Source organism: Ursus arctos, unplaced genomic scaffold, assembly GCF_023065955.2.
Source record: "Ursus arctos isolate Adak ecotype North America unplaced genomic scaffold, UrsArc2.0 scaffold_2, whole genome shotgun sequence".
Lineage (NCBI taxonomy): Eukaryota > Metazoa > Chordata > Mammalia > Carnivora > Ursidae > Ursus > Ursus arctos.
Window position 1 is genome coordinate 66,164,759 of NW_026622874.1, and position 15,403 is coordinate 66,180,161.

General features: G+C 60.9%; 1 protein-coding gene across 2 annotated transcripts; it reads right to left on the bottom strand.

The window, feature by feature from the left end:
* Window positions 1–211: 211 nt before the first annotated feature.
* PGAP6 (post-GPI attachment to proteins 6) lies at window positions 212–10,177 on the bottom strand. 2 transcript variants are annotated; one of them, XM_057315381.1, is made up of 14 exons: window positions 10,039–10,177; window positions 6,659–6,736; window positions 6,404–6,581; window positions 6,129–6,321; window positions 5,763–5,890; window positions 5,319–5,587; window positions 4,904–5,223; window positions 4,479–4,569; window positions 4,273–4,396; window positions 3,721–3,857; window positions 3,062–3,240; window positions 2,832–2,978; window positions 2,090–2,206; window positions 212–1,734 (listed from the first exon to the last, which is right to left on the bottom strand). In XM_057315381.1, the coding sequence occupies exons 1-14, from the start codon at window positions 10,157–10,159 to the stop codon at window positions 1,438–1,440; spliced, it is 2,379 nt and encodes a 792-aa protein (XP_057171364.1). In that variant the 5' UTR covers window positions 10,160–10,177; the 3' UTR covers window positions 212–1,437. The 2 variants fall into 2 exon arrangements, with proteins under 2 accessions (XP_057171364.1, XP_026341235.1); XM_026485450.4 differs by lacking the exon at window positions 6,659–6,736 and having other exon boundaries at window positions 213–1,734.
* Window positions 10,178–15,403: the final 5,226 nt, after the last annotated feature.

Below are 15,403 nucleotides of genomic sequence, written 5' to 3' on the forward strand. Positions count from 1 at the left end.
GGCGGGATGGAGAGCAGAAATCAAAGTAAAAACTCTTGTGTCTCCTGGCACCTGGGTGGCCCAGTCGGTTAAGAGTCCAACTCTTGATTTCTGCTCAGGTCATGATCTCAGGGTCCTCAGATCGAGCCCTCACTAAGCACAGATCCTGCTTAAGACCCTCCCCGCCCCCACCTCCCACCCCCGCGCTCTCTCTTAAATAAAAGACTCTTGTGCCTTGAAATATCACTGTAGAGTATTAAACTCACCAATCACAGCAAAATGAGAGCTACATAAAAATGTCTTAATGTCTTAAAAACTTGTAACCCAGAAAACACCATATAGAGCTGTTTGTTTCCCCTTTACAAGCCTAGAGAATACTCTGGTGGCCAAGTGCAGGGTGAAAAGGGGTGCGGGAGCCAACAGGGAGGCCACACCCCGGGTAGGAAGGGAAGCCCACAAGGCCACCCCACCTTCAGCCGCCTCAGCGTCCTGTGGTCACTTCCGGCACCCCTGGTACAGAGAGCAGCCACTGCAGTCTTGCCTTAGGGGAGGGGCAGTTATCCTGCTTCCCCCTTATCCTGTTTCCCCCAAGAGGAGGGAGAAAGGCTGGGCCAGGTCTCAGGGAAACCCCTCCCCAAACACACAATTAGGCCTGTACAGAGCACCGGTCATCATTCCTCTCTTGGAGCGACTAGAGATAATGAGTAGCTCCCCAGACAAGGGCCCAGGAACCCACGGGGTGGCTGGACACATGGAGTTGGGGCGAAGTGCACTCCCAGAGCAGCGGGGCAGCCCCCTCCCAAGGACGCTCTTCCCAAGGTCCTGCAGCTCCAAAGCAGAGGGGAGGGGCAGGACTGGACAGCCAAACCCAGCCTGTCATGGCAGCCCCAGTGCCCAGCAACTCCCTGGTGACTGTGGTCCCCTATCCCCACACTACTGCACCAGAAGGGGGCATCCCCACGCCCAAGGAAGGCTGGCATCAGGGCACACCTCATCACACAGCCAGGGATGTAAGGAGGGAGGGCACAGTCCCAGGCTCAGTGAGGCAGAGGCCTGTGGGAGGTGGGCTCAGGCCTCCTCTGTCCCCCTGGGTCCCACTTCACCACCTCACAAGGGAACAGGGACGATGGGCGAATCTCTCCACATTTCCAACCATCTTTAAGCCAGCAGAACACAGAACCCGCCCCTGCATGGTACCTGCGGTCTCCAAGCAGCCAGGCCCAGGCCCCAGGGGCCCCTGCAGATGCCAGCTGGGACCTGCAGAGGGACCAAGGTAGCCAGCAGCCGGTAGGCACAAGGGAAGTGGGGGTGTAGTCCTCTCCTGAGGAGGAAGCCAAAGAGTGCACAGGGCAATTTTATTCAGTTGGAAATCGATCTGGACAGGGTCCTTCTCCTTTGGTCCTGCCGCTAGCCAGAGAGGTCATCATCATAGCTGCCGGCGTCCCTGAGCTGGCCACGTCACGTCACCGTGTACAGGTCCTCTCGGTGGTTCTTACAGATCTGATAGTGGCAAGTGAGCTTCTGCGAGCAGGCCCAGGGCTTGGTGTGCTCGTCGCGGGGCGGGAGCAGGAAAGCCGCACTCCCCGCCAGCAGCATGTGCCAGATGCTGTGGGTGTAGTAATAGTTGTCACTGGTCATCATGGAGGTATAGATGGCAATGGCCACAGCAGCCATCGAGATGCCGGGCAGGAGGTAGAAGACCCAGCGCTGCCAGGAGGTGGGGTAGCAGTGGCGCCGGTGCCCGCAGCGGTACACCTGGAGAGAACCATCCCGTGAGCGTTGGCACAGCAGGCTGCAGCCACAGCTCCCAGGGGCCCCGTAGGTCTGGACAGTGGGACCGTCGGTGTGACTGCTTGGAGAGGGCCCAAGGGCACAAGGACCTGACAGATGTCAGGCCCGGGCCCCGGGCAGGAAGCTGTGTGGGGCCCTCGCGGGTGCCCCCGGCAGTCCTCGACAGACGTGCAGGACTCAGGCCCAGCAGCAGAAACATGGCCAGAATGACGGGCCAGGCTCTTGTCCCAGAGTTGGGGTCTGCGGGGAGCCCAGACTCTCTTATCCCGACCACCAGGGGAGGGGTGAGGGCAGGAGCACTGGCCTCCCAGCTCCTTACCCACATGGTGACCATGACCACAAAGGCAAAGAGACAAGGTCCCATCATGTTCCAGGCACCCCTGCGGTCCAGCTGCAAGGACATGGCGAAGATCAGCGTGCCCAGGAGAAACAGGACCTGGGCAAGACACAGGGGTGACCACAGGGTCACTGGCTCCCTCAGCCAGTCATTCACGACAACAAGGTCCAGTAGGAACGGGTGACCTGGGCATGGTCATCGTCCTGCTGTCCCCCCGTCTCTTGGCCTTAGAGTTGCTTGCACACTGTGTCCTGCTCTGCACTGCTGGAACCTATGTGTCCCACTGATCCATCCCCAGGGAACTTCTGAGGCACAGACCTGGCCAGGCAAGGCACCAGGGCAGGTGTCTCTAGCAGCCAGAGCCAGCTGAGGCAGAAAAGTCCCCGGAGTGTCCTCAGCACCAGGGGCGGCAGGAGCACAGCTGGGGGCTTGTCAGGCAGGTCTGGTGGGGTTGGCGCTCTAGGCCTCTCTGAAGGGGGCTCTGGGAGAGATGGGCTGGGGGCCTCACTTAACCCTGCCCCCCACCTTTCTCTCCTGGCACCCTCCAAGCAGCCAGCACCCCCACCCCCAGCTGGAGGCAGCGTCTTCCAGAAGACGAGTGGTCATTACAAGACAGGGCAGGTCTCTGAGAGCCACGCCCTCTCCCCGGTCTCTCCCCCAAGAGGCCACATGCCAGGGCCTCTGCTGCCCGGGAGCCCAGACCCAGGCGTCGGGAGTCACTCACATGTTTCTGGGCCGCCTTCAGCCGCGCCATGCAGAGGATGGTGACCCAGATGGACACCCCCGAGCCCAGGAAGTCGCAGTACTGCAGCGTATCGTAGCCCAAGATGCACAGCACCGCCTCCCCGGGCTGGTCACAGGCGTGGTAGAACTGTGGAGCATGGGTGGTGAGCCGCCGCCCAGCCCCCCCACCCCGCCCCTCCCCCACGGCCCGCGGGGCTGCAGCGGGGCTACCGTGGAGAAGAACATGGTGTAGGCGTAGACGGAGGCCTCCACCAGGAGCAAGCGGTGCACCGAGATGGCGATGGGAGCCAAGAACATGAGGTTGCTGAGGGTGAGCAGGACGGTGGCCACCCTCTGCTGGGCCACGGTCTGGGCCGTGCTGTTGTCCGTGCAGCTCCACCCACGCCAGCCTGTGGGCCAACGCGACACCAAGGGAGCTGAGGCGGGGGGCGGGGGCGTCCTTCTGACCTTCAGGGCCTCCCCCTCACCTAGAGGCCTGCAGAGAAACCCCTTTCTCCCCCAGGAGCCGGGTGGGACAGGCTGGGGCAGGCGGGGGGCAGGTGTGGGTAGGGGAGGCCAAGGTCAGGAGGCAGGACTGTCTCTGGGGGTGCCACCTGTGCCTGGGATGCAGGGGTAGGAACGGCAAGAACTTGCTCGGCCAAGCCACTCTCCGGCCTTGACAGAGCAGAGGTGGGCTCCCAGAGGAAGGCACCGGGCTGGGAGACCAAGGGCAGAACTGTCTGGAGGTAGGGCACCTTGCTGGCTCAGTCAGAGGAGCATGCAGCTCTTGATCCTGGGGTCATGAGTTCGAGCCCCATCATGGGTGTAGAGATTACTTAAATAAATAAAAAAAAAAAAAGTGTCTGGAGGCGTCCAGGCCTGGCCCTCACCGGCTTTGCAGCTGCAGCCCGCGTACAGGTAGCTGTGTCTACGCAGCAGGAGGCACTGGCCGTAGGGTCCGCAGTCATTCAGGCAGGGCACCAAGGACAGGGTGGTCTCCACGAGGACCGAGGCCTGCTCACACTCCCTGTGAGGAAGGGGCCACGGGAAGCTAGCTGCTGACATCTGCTGGTCAGTGCTCTCAGCAGGCTCTTGGACAGGAACCCAGACTTGAGGCCCCCAGGCTCCAAGTCCTGGCGGACAGCAGCTGTGAGCTCCGCCAAGGCCCAGACGCCCTTTCCCCTTCACCCTGCCCCGAGTCCCAGTCTCCCAGGGCCGTGTCCTGGACTGGTCCCCCTCCTTGTGTCCTGATTCCCAGGGCTGCAGCAGGAAGGGTGACCAGGGGGAGAAGAATCCCTCATAACTCCCGGAAGGCAACTGACCCCATGTGGCTTGCAAGAGGCTTGGTCGCTCCCAGACCTGGAGCGGGACGGCCTCATGCATGGTCCTGCTCTAATGGTTCTGCCGCCTGCCCCCAGCTGGTAGTCCCCAAGTCTACTTACTCAGGACCCTCGGGGCATACAAGCTGCAGGGAGAGGTACCAGTTGTCTGTCTCTGGGTAGGGGATGATGAGGTCGGCCTTGCGCGCTGCGGCACTCAGAGACAGGGGGTAGCCCTGGAAGAAGGCTGCAGGGAAGGGGGAAGGCCTGATCAGAGGCGGCCAGAGGGGCTGGCCGGGGACACTTGGCCAGATGCTGCGGGCCCATACCTGTGGTGCAGTTGAGCGAGGTGTTGAAGCTGAGGAAGGGGGAGGCGGCATTCACACAGACCGCCACCAAGGTGCTGTTGGCAACTGCGGTCTGGAAGGAGAGGCCGTGCCGTCAGCCCCAGCCCCATTGCAGCTGCCCTAAGTCCCCCCTCTGTCTGGTGCTGGGCTCCGTTCTCAGTGGCTCCTGCTGGCCCAGGGCCCTTCCAGGGCTGGGGACACCCAGCCTGATCCCACCCATAGCCTCATCTCCTTAGCCCAGAGAACAGGCCTCCCTTTCCTCAGACAGAGCCCCTATTCCGCCCCAAGGCCTGCGGGGCTCCTCTTGTTGCCCGGAAGGCTGACCCTGTGTCTGTGCTAACGTCGGCCCGGGAAGACCCAAGCGGCACCCCTCAGCTGGGCAGGTCTGAGCCCACCGATGAAGGCACCTTGTTGGCCTGCAGGGAGACTGTGAGGGAGCCCCCGCTGTCCATGCCCGTGTTCAGGTAAAGCCGCATCACCGAGGGTGTGGCCGACCGCACCAGCACCGAGACCCTGTCCGCAGGCCAGAAGTGAACCGACACCACGTCCACGTCTTCCCGAATGACCGGGTAGCTCGTGAGGCAGAAGGGGCCCCCGCCCGCCCTGCCGCTCCTGCCCAGGCCGTGGCAGCCGGGGCTCGGGGGCAGCGGGCTGGCCGAGGCGTTACAGCTCTGGTTTGGGCTGCTCTGCGGGCGGTGCGGGAAGCCGAGACTCCACGGCCTGCAGGCTGTTGGGAGGACAAGGTGCTCAGCTGCAGGAAGGCCTGGGGGTCGGCGGCAGCGGGCAGGGCCACCCGCACCCTGCCCTCTCCACGCAGCCCACCTGTGAGGCCAGCTACAGCCCTGAAAGCCACTGACACATGCGGCCCTGCCAGGCTCTTGGCTGTCACTTGCAGCCACCGGTCCCAGGGTGGGGAGGGCAGCAGCAGGCGGCAGGCCCAGGTGGGGCTGATGCATGTGAGCACCTTCTGGAAGTTTCTGGGCAGGGTGGCCGAGCCCACGGTAAGGCGCACAGGGCAGCCCAGGCTCCCATTGGTGGCACAGCCCTGCAGCTCCAGCCGCAGCTCCTGGGTGTACTCAGGGATGAAGATTCTGTGGCGAGGGGGACACCGTCTGGCTCAGGCTCTGGGGCTTCCACCAGCCTCCCGCATCACTCACACCTGGGGCTGGGCAGCTGGGCCTGAGACCCAGGCCCACACACTGAGGGCAGCGGGACCACCCACTCCACCACACGCTCAGGTTGGGCCTCCCCGGGGGTCCCACTCACTTGAGGTAGCTGGGATGGTCCAGGAGAGTCTGTGGAAGGGGAACGTCGGGCTCCAGGATAAAGACCTCGACTGCCCGTACAACCAGCATGTCGGGCTGGAAGACGTAGGCACAGGTGGGAACAAAACCCTAGGGGGAGAGTGAAGTGTGGGGGAATGAACATGCAGACATGGGGGCGTGGGGGCGCCAGGGCCAGACCGGAGAGCCCAGGAGTGGGGGGCAGGGCCGAAGCAAAGAGCCCAGGCACGGAACGGGGGGCAGGCAGGGCGGGACCAGAGCAGTCTGCCCTGAGGAGGTAAGTGACAGCGACTGGGCAGTCATGCAGGCAGGGATCCTGCCCCCCATCCCCGGAACGCAGCCCTCTTACCTTCACCTCAATCTTCTGGGAGGAGGGGGGCAGGTGGGCAGCCACGAACCAGTCGCCGGGTGCTGGGTGGGAGATGTTGAGGGAAGCGTTGCTCTGCAGCATCTTGATGAAGAAAGGGGACTGCACAGACGTGTTGGCAGGGAAGCTGGTGCCCAAAGGGTTGATGACAGGAGGGGCGCCATAACGGAAGTACCTGGACACAGGGAGAGCAGGACAGGAGTCAGCTGTGGACCCCTGGTGAGCCTGGGCGGACGGGCGGGTGGGCGGGCACCTACACAGTGATCTCGACGTTGGTGCACGCGGGGCCGCTGCCCCGGGACACTTGCAGCAGCCAGCGCAGTAGCACGGTGTCCGGGGGCACGCGGAAGTGGAAGAGCGTGGCGCTGCCGTACCAGCTGTAGAAAGACAGCTTCTGCGGGGACTGGGAGAAATGTTCGGACACCAGCCTGACGTCTGCGGGGAGAAGGTGCTGTCAGCCAGGCCCCCACATGCTCATGGGGTCCCACGGATGATGAGCCTGGCACACGCACCTGGACACGTCGCGGTCCCCTCCGGCCCCGGCAGCTGTCTCTGGTGTGGCGAGGGCCCAGGACTCACCAGCTCTCCTGCTGCCATCACATTCCCACTCAGCTTCCACGCATTTAAGACCAGGGTTGTCATCTTTCTAAACCTCTCCACCCCCACCACTGATCTCTCCGGGGCACAGGCGCAGACCCTGAAGCCATTTCTCTGCCAGCTCTCCCCAGATCACCGACATCCCACCCATCAGCAGCTTCCAGAACGAGACCCCCAACATCTGTCACCCCAGATGCCTCAGACCTTCGAAGCAGGAGAGGCCCCCCTGCCCGTCCTCCCACCCCCTCCTGCACGCTGTCACGGTCTCACTCAGTACACTGCAGCCCCAGCAACTCTGGGGCCATGGGATGGAGGCTGAGGTCACGGGAAGTGTTCGGGGTGGAAGCTCTGTCCCCACCTCACCTGTGTCCTGGGCACCGGCCACCAGAACACGCACCCCACCTCCTCGGACCCTCTCCTGCTCCGTGCTGTGGGGCACGCTGTGCTGAGGGGATTCAGGCCCATGATGACTTGAGACACAGCCAGACGAGAGCCTGAGTACCTCCTAACCCAGAGAGGAGGCGAGCAGAGAACTTCGGGGAGGAGAGTCCAGGCCGGAAGCCCAGCCAGCTGTGAAGGCGATGGGACAGCTGGCTCCTATGCTCAAGTGGGTGTGTGCTCATGCCGACTGGTACAGGGACAAGGCAGGAGCCCCTGGCAGCAAACTGCCCACGGCTCCAGCCTGGGGAGCCCCTGTGCCCACCCTCCTAGCAGCTCTCAGGTCCCCAAAACTCAGCGCGTCTCAGGCCAACCTCAGGACCAGCTCTGAGGCTTCTGGGGCTCAGCACAGAGACCGGAGGCCCCACCCTGGCTTAGGCCCCTGCTGGGGGTGTCCACCGACCGAGCCCCACCTGCACCAGAGAGGTGTCTGACCCCACATGTGCTGCCCACCCACAGCCCTCCCTCTTCTGCTCCTACAGGACAGAAGCACTCTGAGCGTTCTCTGTGCTCTTGGGGACAGCTAATTGGGCGTGGGGTCTGGTCACGAGGTGCCTGGGCTGGATGGCAGGGAGTCCAGCCCCAGCACCAGCTCAGGCCTCACACCTCCTGTGACCTTGGGTGTCCCTTCCCTTCTCTGAGTCCCAGCTTCCTCATGAGTTGGCTGAGGTAGACAGCACCTCCCTTCAGGTGCCCTGCCCTCCAAAGTTAATGGATATTAAAGTGCTTCCGGAAGAAACGCACTGTGGACACAGCAGGGTGTGGCCTCCCTCTCTTCCAAGCTGAATGCCTCTCTCTGCCCCACTGGGACAGTGGCTGGCTGACACCACCTCAACAGCAGGCCAGGGCCCCTCAAGGTAAGCCAGGTGAGACGGGAAGGGAGCCAGGAGAGCAGGTGCTCTTCTGCCACCCTTCTGACCCTCCCATGGAGGCATGGGAGAGAAGACAATGACCCACTTGCAAAGCCAGTCTGAGCTCCAAAGGAGCCCCACACAATGGGGTGGGTGCTCAGGGGTAGGCTCTATGTGGGACGAATTCCAGACCTTCCAGGTGGCTGCTGGCCACCGGGTCCCATCCACCAGGCTGTGGACTGAATACCCGGAGGCCGGGAGCCGCGGAACCGACAGAAACCCCTCCTGAGGCCGCTTCAGCCCCTAGGGTAACATGATGAGAAGGGCGGAGAAAAGTGTTAGGGAGTCGAGGTAGGACATCCCCCCACCCCCACCTTAGAGAAGAAGTCTGCCGGCTGGGCCCCCAGCACCCTGGCCTGAAAGGAGCAAGGACTTTTGGCGTTGCCAGCGCTGGAAGGCCACCCTGAGGGCACCAGGAACACAGCTAGTAGGTGGGACTTTCAGCAGGTGCATAGGAGATAAGAGACCTGCTCGAGCTCCCCCTAAGGCCCAGGGAATCCCCTTCCAGGGCTACATAGCCCCTCCAGCACCCCAGCTCTATAGCCTGACCTCCCTGCCCCAGACACCCACGCAGTTGTCTTGCTGAACACCAGACCATTAGCACATTTCCCCTATCAGGGAACACCAGCTTCACGTACCGCAGCCCTGCCCCACAGGCCCCTCCAAGGATACAGGGTTAGACAGAAAAGAGAGAAAGTCCCTGAGCCTGTCCTGCGAACCCCAGAGAGGGCACACTATCCCACACCCTCCAAAGCAGGATAGGTACCCAGAACAGAGACCCTGCCCAAGGGCAGACTCCAGAAGCCAGAGCCCCACAGCGGCCTGACCTCTCAGCCGGCCTAAGAGGTGAGGGGCTACCCCAAGTTTTCCATCTCCATAAGCCCCCCACCAGTGAGCCCTCACTGAGCCCTGACCCCAGGTTGGAGAAAAAGGTGGACATGAGGGTAGCAATATCCAAAGGAAAATTGAGTCAGGAGCCAATCTCTGGGGAAACCACCTTTCATTCCAAGCCCTGCCAAGCTCAGAGACCAGAGGCACAGCCCTCAAAGAAATAGGAGCTTGGAGGGTTTCAGAGAAGGGGGGAGGGGCAGGGAGCCAGGAAGTGGAGGGAGAGAGCCCCTGGCAGTGCTGGAGAAGCCCCCTGCTGCCCAGGGGGCATTTGGGTCCTCCCAGCCTGGCCACAGGGCCCTCAGGGAGACCCCGGCCACAGTCAGGGGAGGCTACTCAATACCCCCAGGCAGGACCCTGAGGGGCAGCATCTCCTGGTCTAGCCACCTCCTGGGGGTTCAGTCCAGGGTGGGGACTCTCAGACCACCCTGGCCTACCAGGCTCCTCAGGTCCACCTGGGAGTCCAGCCTCAAGAAGCACGGCCAGCGGCTGAAAGTCACTGCACTTGGGTAGGTTATGACCCTTTGAAGGGTGAAGACGGGAAACCCACCTGGGCCCCCCTCCTGGCCCTAAGCAACTTTCTCCCAACCCCTCCCGTCTCTGAGGCCAGAGGTGCGCCCTGGAATCCCACCGCACAATCCTTATTTCCAGTGGGCCTCCCAGCTGGAATCCCAGCGGGCTTCCGCTGCGCTCCTCCGCGTCCCTTCCCGCCTCGGTTGTGCCCTACCTAAACGTGTTGGGAGAACCGGGAAGGGAGGGCGCACTCCAAGGGGCCAGTCTGGACGAACTCGGCCCCGGGGACAGTGGGGGGGGGGGGCGCCAGCGTCTTTCCACCCTGACTACTTTAACACGGGGCGCCTGCAAAGGGCTGCCCTGGGCACCCCCCCCCCGCCTGGGGTGGGGATCCGGGCCCTGCGCCCGCGCCAGGTGAGCGCACAGGCGCCCCCGGAGTGAGTCACAATGCAGACCCCGACTCCCGGCAGCCCCCCAACCCGCCCGGCCCCAGCCCACACGACCCCGCCGCCCCGCATGGCTCCCGCGGGTCCGCGCCGGCTCACCGCTCTTCCTGATGTCGCCGGCGGCGGCAAGCGGGGGCCGAGCGAGCAACATCAGCAGCAGCGGCCCCGCCACGGCCACCGCCACCGCCGCGCCCCCGGTCCCGGTCCCAGCCCGGCCCATGGCTCCGCGCTCGGCCCGGCGCTACCCGGACCGCGTCCCCCGCCGCCCGCCCCCGCCGCCGCCCGGGCAGCCGCCGCCGCCACTGCGGCCCCCGCCGCCGCCGCTGCCGCCTCTGCCCCGGGCTCCCATCGTCCCGGCCGGTCCCAGCCGCCGGCGCCCCGGGCACTTCCGCCTGCGAGGCCCCGCCCCGCCGGTAGCCGGGGCCGGAGCCGGACTCGGGGACGGGGATGGGAAGGAGGACGCTGGCGGGGGACCGAAGCGGGCCGAAGGCGACTTGGGGACACAGGGGGAGCTCGAGGAAAATGGGTCAGAGGAAGGTCGTGGACTGAGAGGGAATGCCGACCCGCCACCGCGCGCGCAGATGGGGGGAGGCAGGGCGGGATAGGATGGAGGGTCAGGCGGTGCTCGCGGACGTGGAACCGAGAGGACCAGGGGGCGGAGGGCCGGCGCGGGACGCAGTGGGGCGCGCGGGGGACGTGGGACGGAGGGGATACGGGGGGGGGCGGCGGGCTGGCGGGGGACGCAGTGGGGCGCGCGGGGGACGTGGGACGGAGGGGGCACGGGGGGCCGGCTAGCGCTGGACCCTGTGGGGCGCGCGGGGGACGTGGGACGGAGGGGGCACGCGGGGGCGGCTAGCGCGGGACCCTGTGGGGCGCGCGGGGGACGTGGAACCGAGGGGGCACGGCTGGGAGCGGCAGGCTGCCGCGGGACGCAGTGGGGCGCGCGGGGGACGGGGAACGGAGGGGGAATGGGGGCGGGGATGGGCTGGCGCGGGACGCAGTGGGGCGCACGGGGGACGTGGGACCGAGGGAGCACGGGGTGGGGCGGGGGCTGGCGCGGGAACCAGTCGGGCGCAGGAGGGACGTGGGACTGGGGTGCATGAGGGCAGAGGGCTGGCGGGGAACCCAGGGACTCAGAAGGGAAAGTGGCGGGGCTTGAATTGGAAACCACTGTAGGTCTGAGGCGGCAGGCGATGCGCGGAAAGCCCGAGTGCTTCCTACAGTCGCTGGGGTCCAGGGACGCAAGCGTCTGGGTTCCCTGAGTTGTGGCCGGGCGACGTGTGATGAGGGTCTCGGGGCCGAGCGCGGAGAAGCTGGGGAGACTCGCGACCACCAGCCGTCGAGTCCTGGGCGCATTTCGGCCTTGTCAGCATAGGCCTAGACTGTATGCCTCCAGCCGGCTGGACTCCCCAGGCCAGGCCTCCACGAAGCCGCTAGGAGTGTGTGTAAAGAACACAATTTTATGGAAAAATGAAAAGGCTCCATGTATGTTTGGGAATTTCGTACTGTATGGTGGCGATTTGCATCCGTGAGTGGGATTCATCCCTCAGCCTTCACATAGGGTTAGATTCCCAACGGGTTAAGGATTTAGGCATTTAAGAAGAAAATTTGGAGGAACATTTTCAGAGTTTTGGGAGAAGCAAAGGCATTTCTAAATATGACCCCAAACCCAGCAGACTAGAGGGGAGACAGAAATTCAACTAGGTGAAATCAAAGCTTTCTCCAGTGCTAGACTGCCTTATGCAAGGTCAAGAAACAATCTATAAACGGGAGGACATGCTTGCAACTCCTATCACAAATGGCCAATCTTAATAAGATTGATAATAGCTTATTTTTACTTTTTAAAAAAATTTATGTATTTAAATTTCATTGGGAGGACAGAGAGCACAAGCAAGCAGGGGGAGTGGCAGACAGATGGAGAAGCAGGCTCCCTGCTGAGCAAGGAGCCGGATGTGGGACTGATCCCAAAGGCCCTGGGATCATGACTTGAGCAGAAGGCAGGAGGTTAACCGACTGAGCCACCCGCGTGCCCCTTTTTCTTTTTCTTTTTTTAAAAGATTTTATTTGAGAAAGCATGAGCAGGGCAGAGGGACAGAGGGAGAGGGTGAAGCAGGCTTCCCCGCTGAGCAGGGAGCCTGATGAGAGACTTGATCCCAGGACCCTGGGATCATGACCCGACCCAAAGGCAGACGCTTCACCAACTGAGCCACCCAGGCGCCCTCTTTTTTTCTTATACCTAACAAATCTGCAAAGATCAAGTAGTTTCTTCACACTGGAAGGGTAAGATGGTGGGCCCGTAGACATTTAGTGAGCAGTAGTTAGAGCTTCCAGAAGCCTCTGGTGTTAGCTACCAAAATGTCAAGAGCAGACACCTTTGCTTCAGTAGTCCCACCTCTGTGCATTTTCCCTGTAGAGATGCTCGCAGAAGTGCGAGATTGCATTAGGGTACAGTGTATGTCCAGATATTGGTCATTAGGCAACGGTGCATTCAAGTCGTGGACATTCATACCGTGATACAAACACTGACATAGTGCGGCTGTAAAGGAGAAACTGGGAAGCTCTATGTACCGATTGGGAATGGTCTGCCAGATGTAGCTTTGGCTGAAAAAAGGAAAGGGCAGAACAATGTGTACAGAAAGCTAGGAAATTTTTTGTAGGAAATTTTTTTTTAGAGAGGGGGGAGGGGTAGAGGGAGAGGAAAAGAGTCTAGTAAGCAGGCCAGGGGCTTGATTTCACAACCCTGAGATCATGATCTGAGCCCAAATCAGAAGTCAGACACTTAGGCTTAAGCAACTGAGCCACCGAGGTACCCCTACAGGAAAGTGTTTAAATATTGTATTTGCATGCACCAAAGGCATAGATGACTGGAAGCATCCAACAGCAGGTTATGCTGATCGACTCTGGGGGAGGGAACCCGCAGGCCTAGGATTGGAAGGAGGGACTTTACCTGTGGGTGTCTTTTGAATTTTGTACTGCTTGGGGCAGGGGATTGAGGGTTGTTTGTTGAGAGCTTACAGAAGGGAAGGGCGGAGACACTGACCCAGCCAGCCCAAGACCCCTGACAGCTGGAGCAGGGTGGAGAGTGCAGAAAGAAGGCCAAGGTGTGAAGCCATTGAAGAGACACTTTGTTCCTTTGGGATCTAGGCTGGGCCCTCCTCACCCCTGGCTCACAGGGGACTCCCTGGGCAGCCGGCCATTCTCAATTTAAAGGGATAGAGGTCAACTGTGGGGTTTTGCTGAGCTTGGATTTAGTGCCCTATGCTGAGCCAGAGTCGTGCTGGGACAGCAGCTGTGGTCAGCACTGAGCACTGGAAAACTCTTCCTACCCTGGGCTGGGCCCAGCTCCCCCACTAGCCCTCCTCACGTCAGTGTGAGGCTCCTGTGCCCCAAGTTCCCCACCACGTAGGAGGGGAGGTGGCGCACAGGCCCCATTCCCATGCTGCGTCTGCGGGCTGGTGAACTTGTGGATGGAGCTGGGGCCCTGGGCTGGTGTCAGGAGACCTGTGCTAAGCACCGGAGCATTAGCGGTGGGAAGAAGCCTAGGACCCACCTGGCAGGGCCTCAGTTGGAAGACGGGAAGCTGAGGCCCCCACCAGGGAGGGCCCTATCTCCGGAGGCTCTTCCCTTCCACCTCCAGTCACACAGAACCATGAATCGGCAGCTAGATGAGATGGTCAACTGTTGAGAATAAAATGACAAAAATATTAGGACACTTAGAACACACTCCTTGGAATAAAGGGATAGGAAATAATTTATTAGGCAAGAGGGACTGGAAACTGGGGAATCACGAAGGAAAAGGTACTCATTTGACTTCATTTTTAACAATGTTACGTAACTATGGGCACCTGGCTAGATCGTCAGTAGAGCATGCGACTCTTGATCTCGGGGTTGTGAGTTTGAGCCCCACGTTGGGGGTGGAGACTACTTTTAAAAAAGTGTGATGTAAGTTTACACACTGTGAAAGTAAAAAGTAGGATAAAAATCATAAAGTCAGGGGTGCCTGGGTGGCTCAGTCGGTGAAGCGTCTGCCTTCAGCTCAGGTCATGACCCCGGAGTTCTGGGATTGAGCCCTGCGTCAGGCTCCCTGCTCAGCGGGGAGCCTGCTTCTCCTTCTCCCTCCTCCTGCCGCTCCCCGTGCTTCTGCGTGCTCTCTGTCTCTCTCTCTGTCAAATAAATAAACTCTTACGAGTCATCAAGTCAAAAGACAAATGGGAGTGTACATGTGCTGTGCGTATGATAATGGGTTATTGTACATAAGATAGAAAAGAGATTTACACATTAAAACCAAGAAAAACAGACTCAGGCCATGCACAGTCCATCACAAGAGAAGGTGCGGGAAGACACCAGTGGCCGGCGTGAGCCGCACTGCTCAGTCGCACTGGTGAAAACTCAAGTGCTAGTGTGATTTTAGCACAGATAAACGGGCGTCTGTCAGAAGCAGATGGCAGTCCTCTCCCTGTGCAGGGAACAGGTGCCTCACACTGTGCCCATGGGAGTGCAAACCGCCTCAACCTTTTGAAGGTCACCGTGGCAACATTAAAATGTAATGAACAAACCCAGGAGCCTAAGGGCAGACACACAGGAATGCGCAGCAGAGCCTCCATAGTTGCAGGAACCTGGGAACTCTACGAAGAAATTGGGATGCGCACCATAAATTTCTACACAGCTTCTAGACAGGTGTGTGGGTCTTCTGCAGGAAGAGCGACAGAGTGGAGCAATCCAGCTGCTGGATCACATGCATACATCCCATTTCCAAACTGGAATGTTCTCAGGTCCTCTCAGCAGCTCTGTGGGTGTAGACCAAGTGGACTGCTGTCCGCTCAGGCAGACGGGAAGACGGAGCGGTGGACGGTGGGTAAGGGGAGATATTTACCCCACACGGAGCCTATGTCTGGCCAATTATTGTGCTTGCTTTGGAAAGAAATTTCAAAAGTTACAAAAGAAAAAAAACACCTATAATCCGGTTTTATTCAACGAATCGGAGGAAGGACTATAGCACTTGAGGCCTCTGAGGCCTCAGGACCCACATGGCAGAGGGAGAGGAAACTGTGCAGCCAGTCATGCTGCCACCCTGGGCCCAGCTGACATCCGGCCTCAACTCCCATGGCTTCCCTTCCATCTAGTGGCAGGTGCTCAGCCCTGCACAAACTGTGGGAATGCTTGAGGTCTTCAGACACCCTGGCTGCTCTTTTCCATCCTACCTGTCTTCCATAACTCACATGGGCTCCTCCTCCAAGTGCCTCTTGTGGGAGGCCCTGTGAAGACCCCAGGTCAGAAGGAGCTCCCCGCTCTGCGTGCTCATGGCCTCCTGTCACACCACCGCATTGCGGGCTTCCTGTAGGAAGGAGCTGGGGTCACACCCTCTGTGGTCTGGGGAAGGAGATGCTGACCTTCCTCTTCCTCTTTGTCCCCATGCCCCAACTTATTGGCATAAACTGGACCAGGATCCCTAGAATTTGGGTTT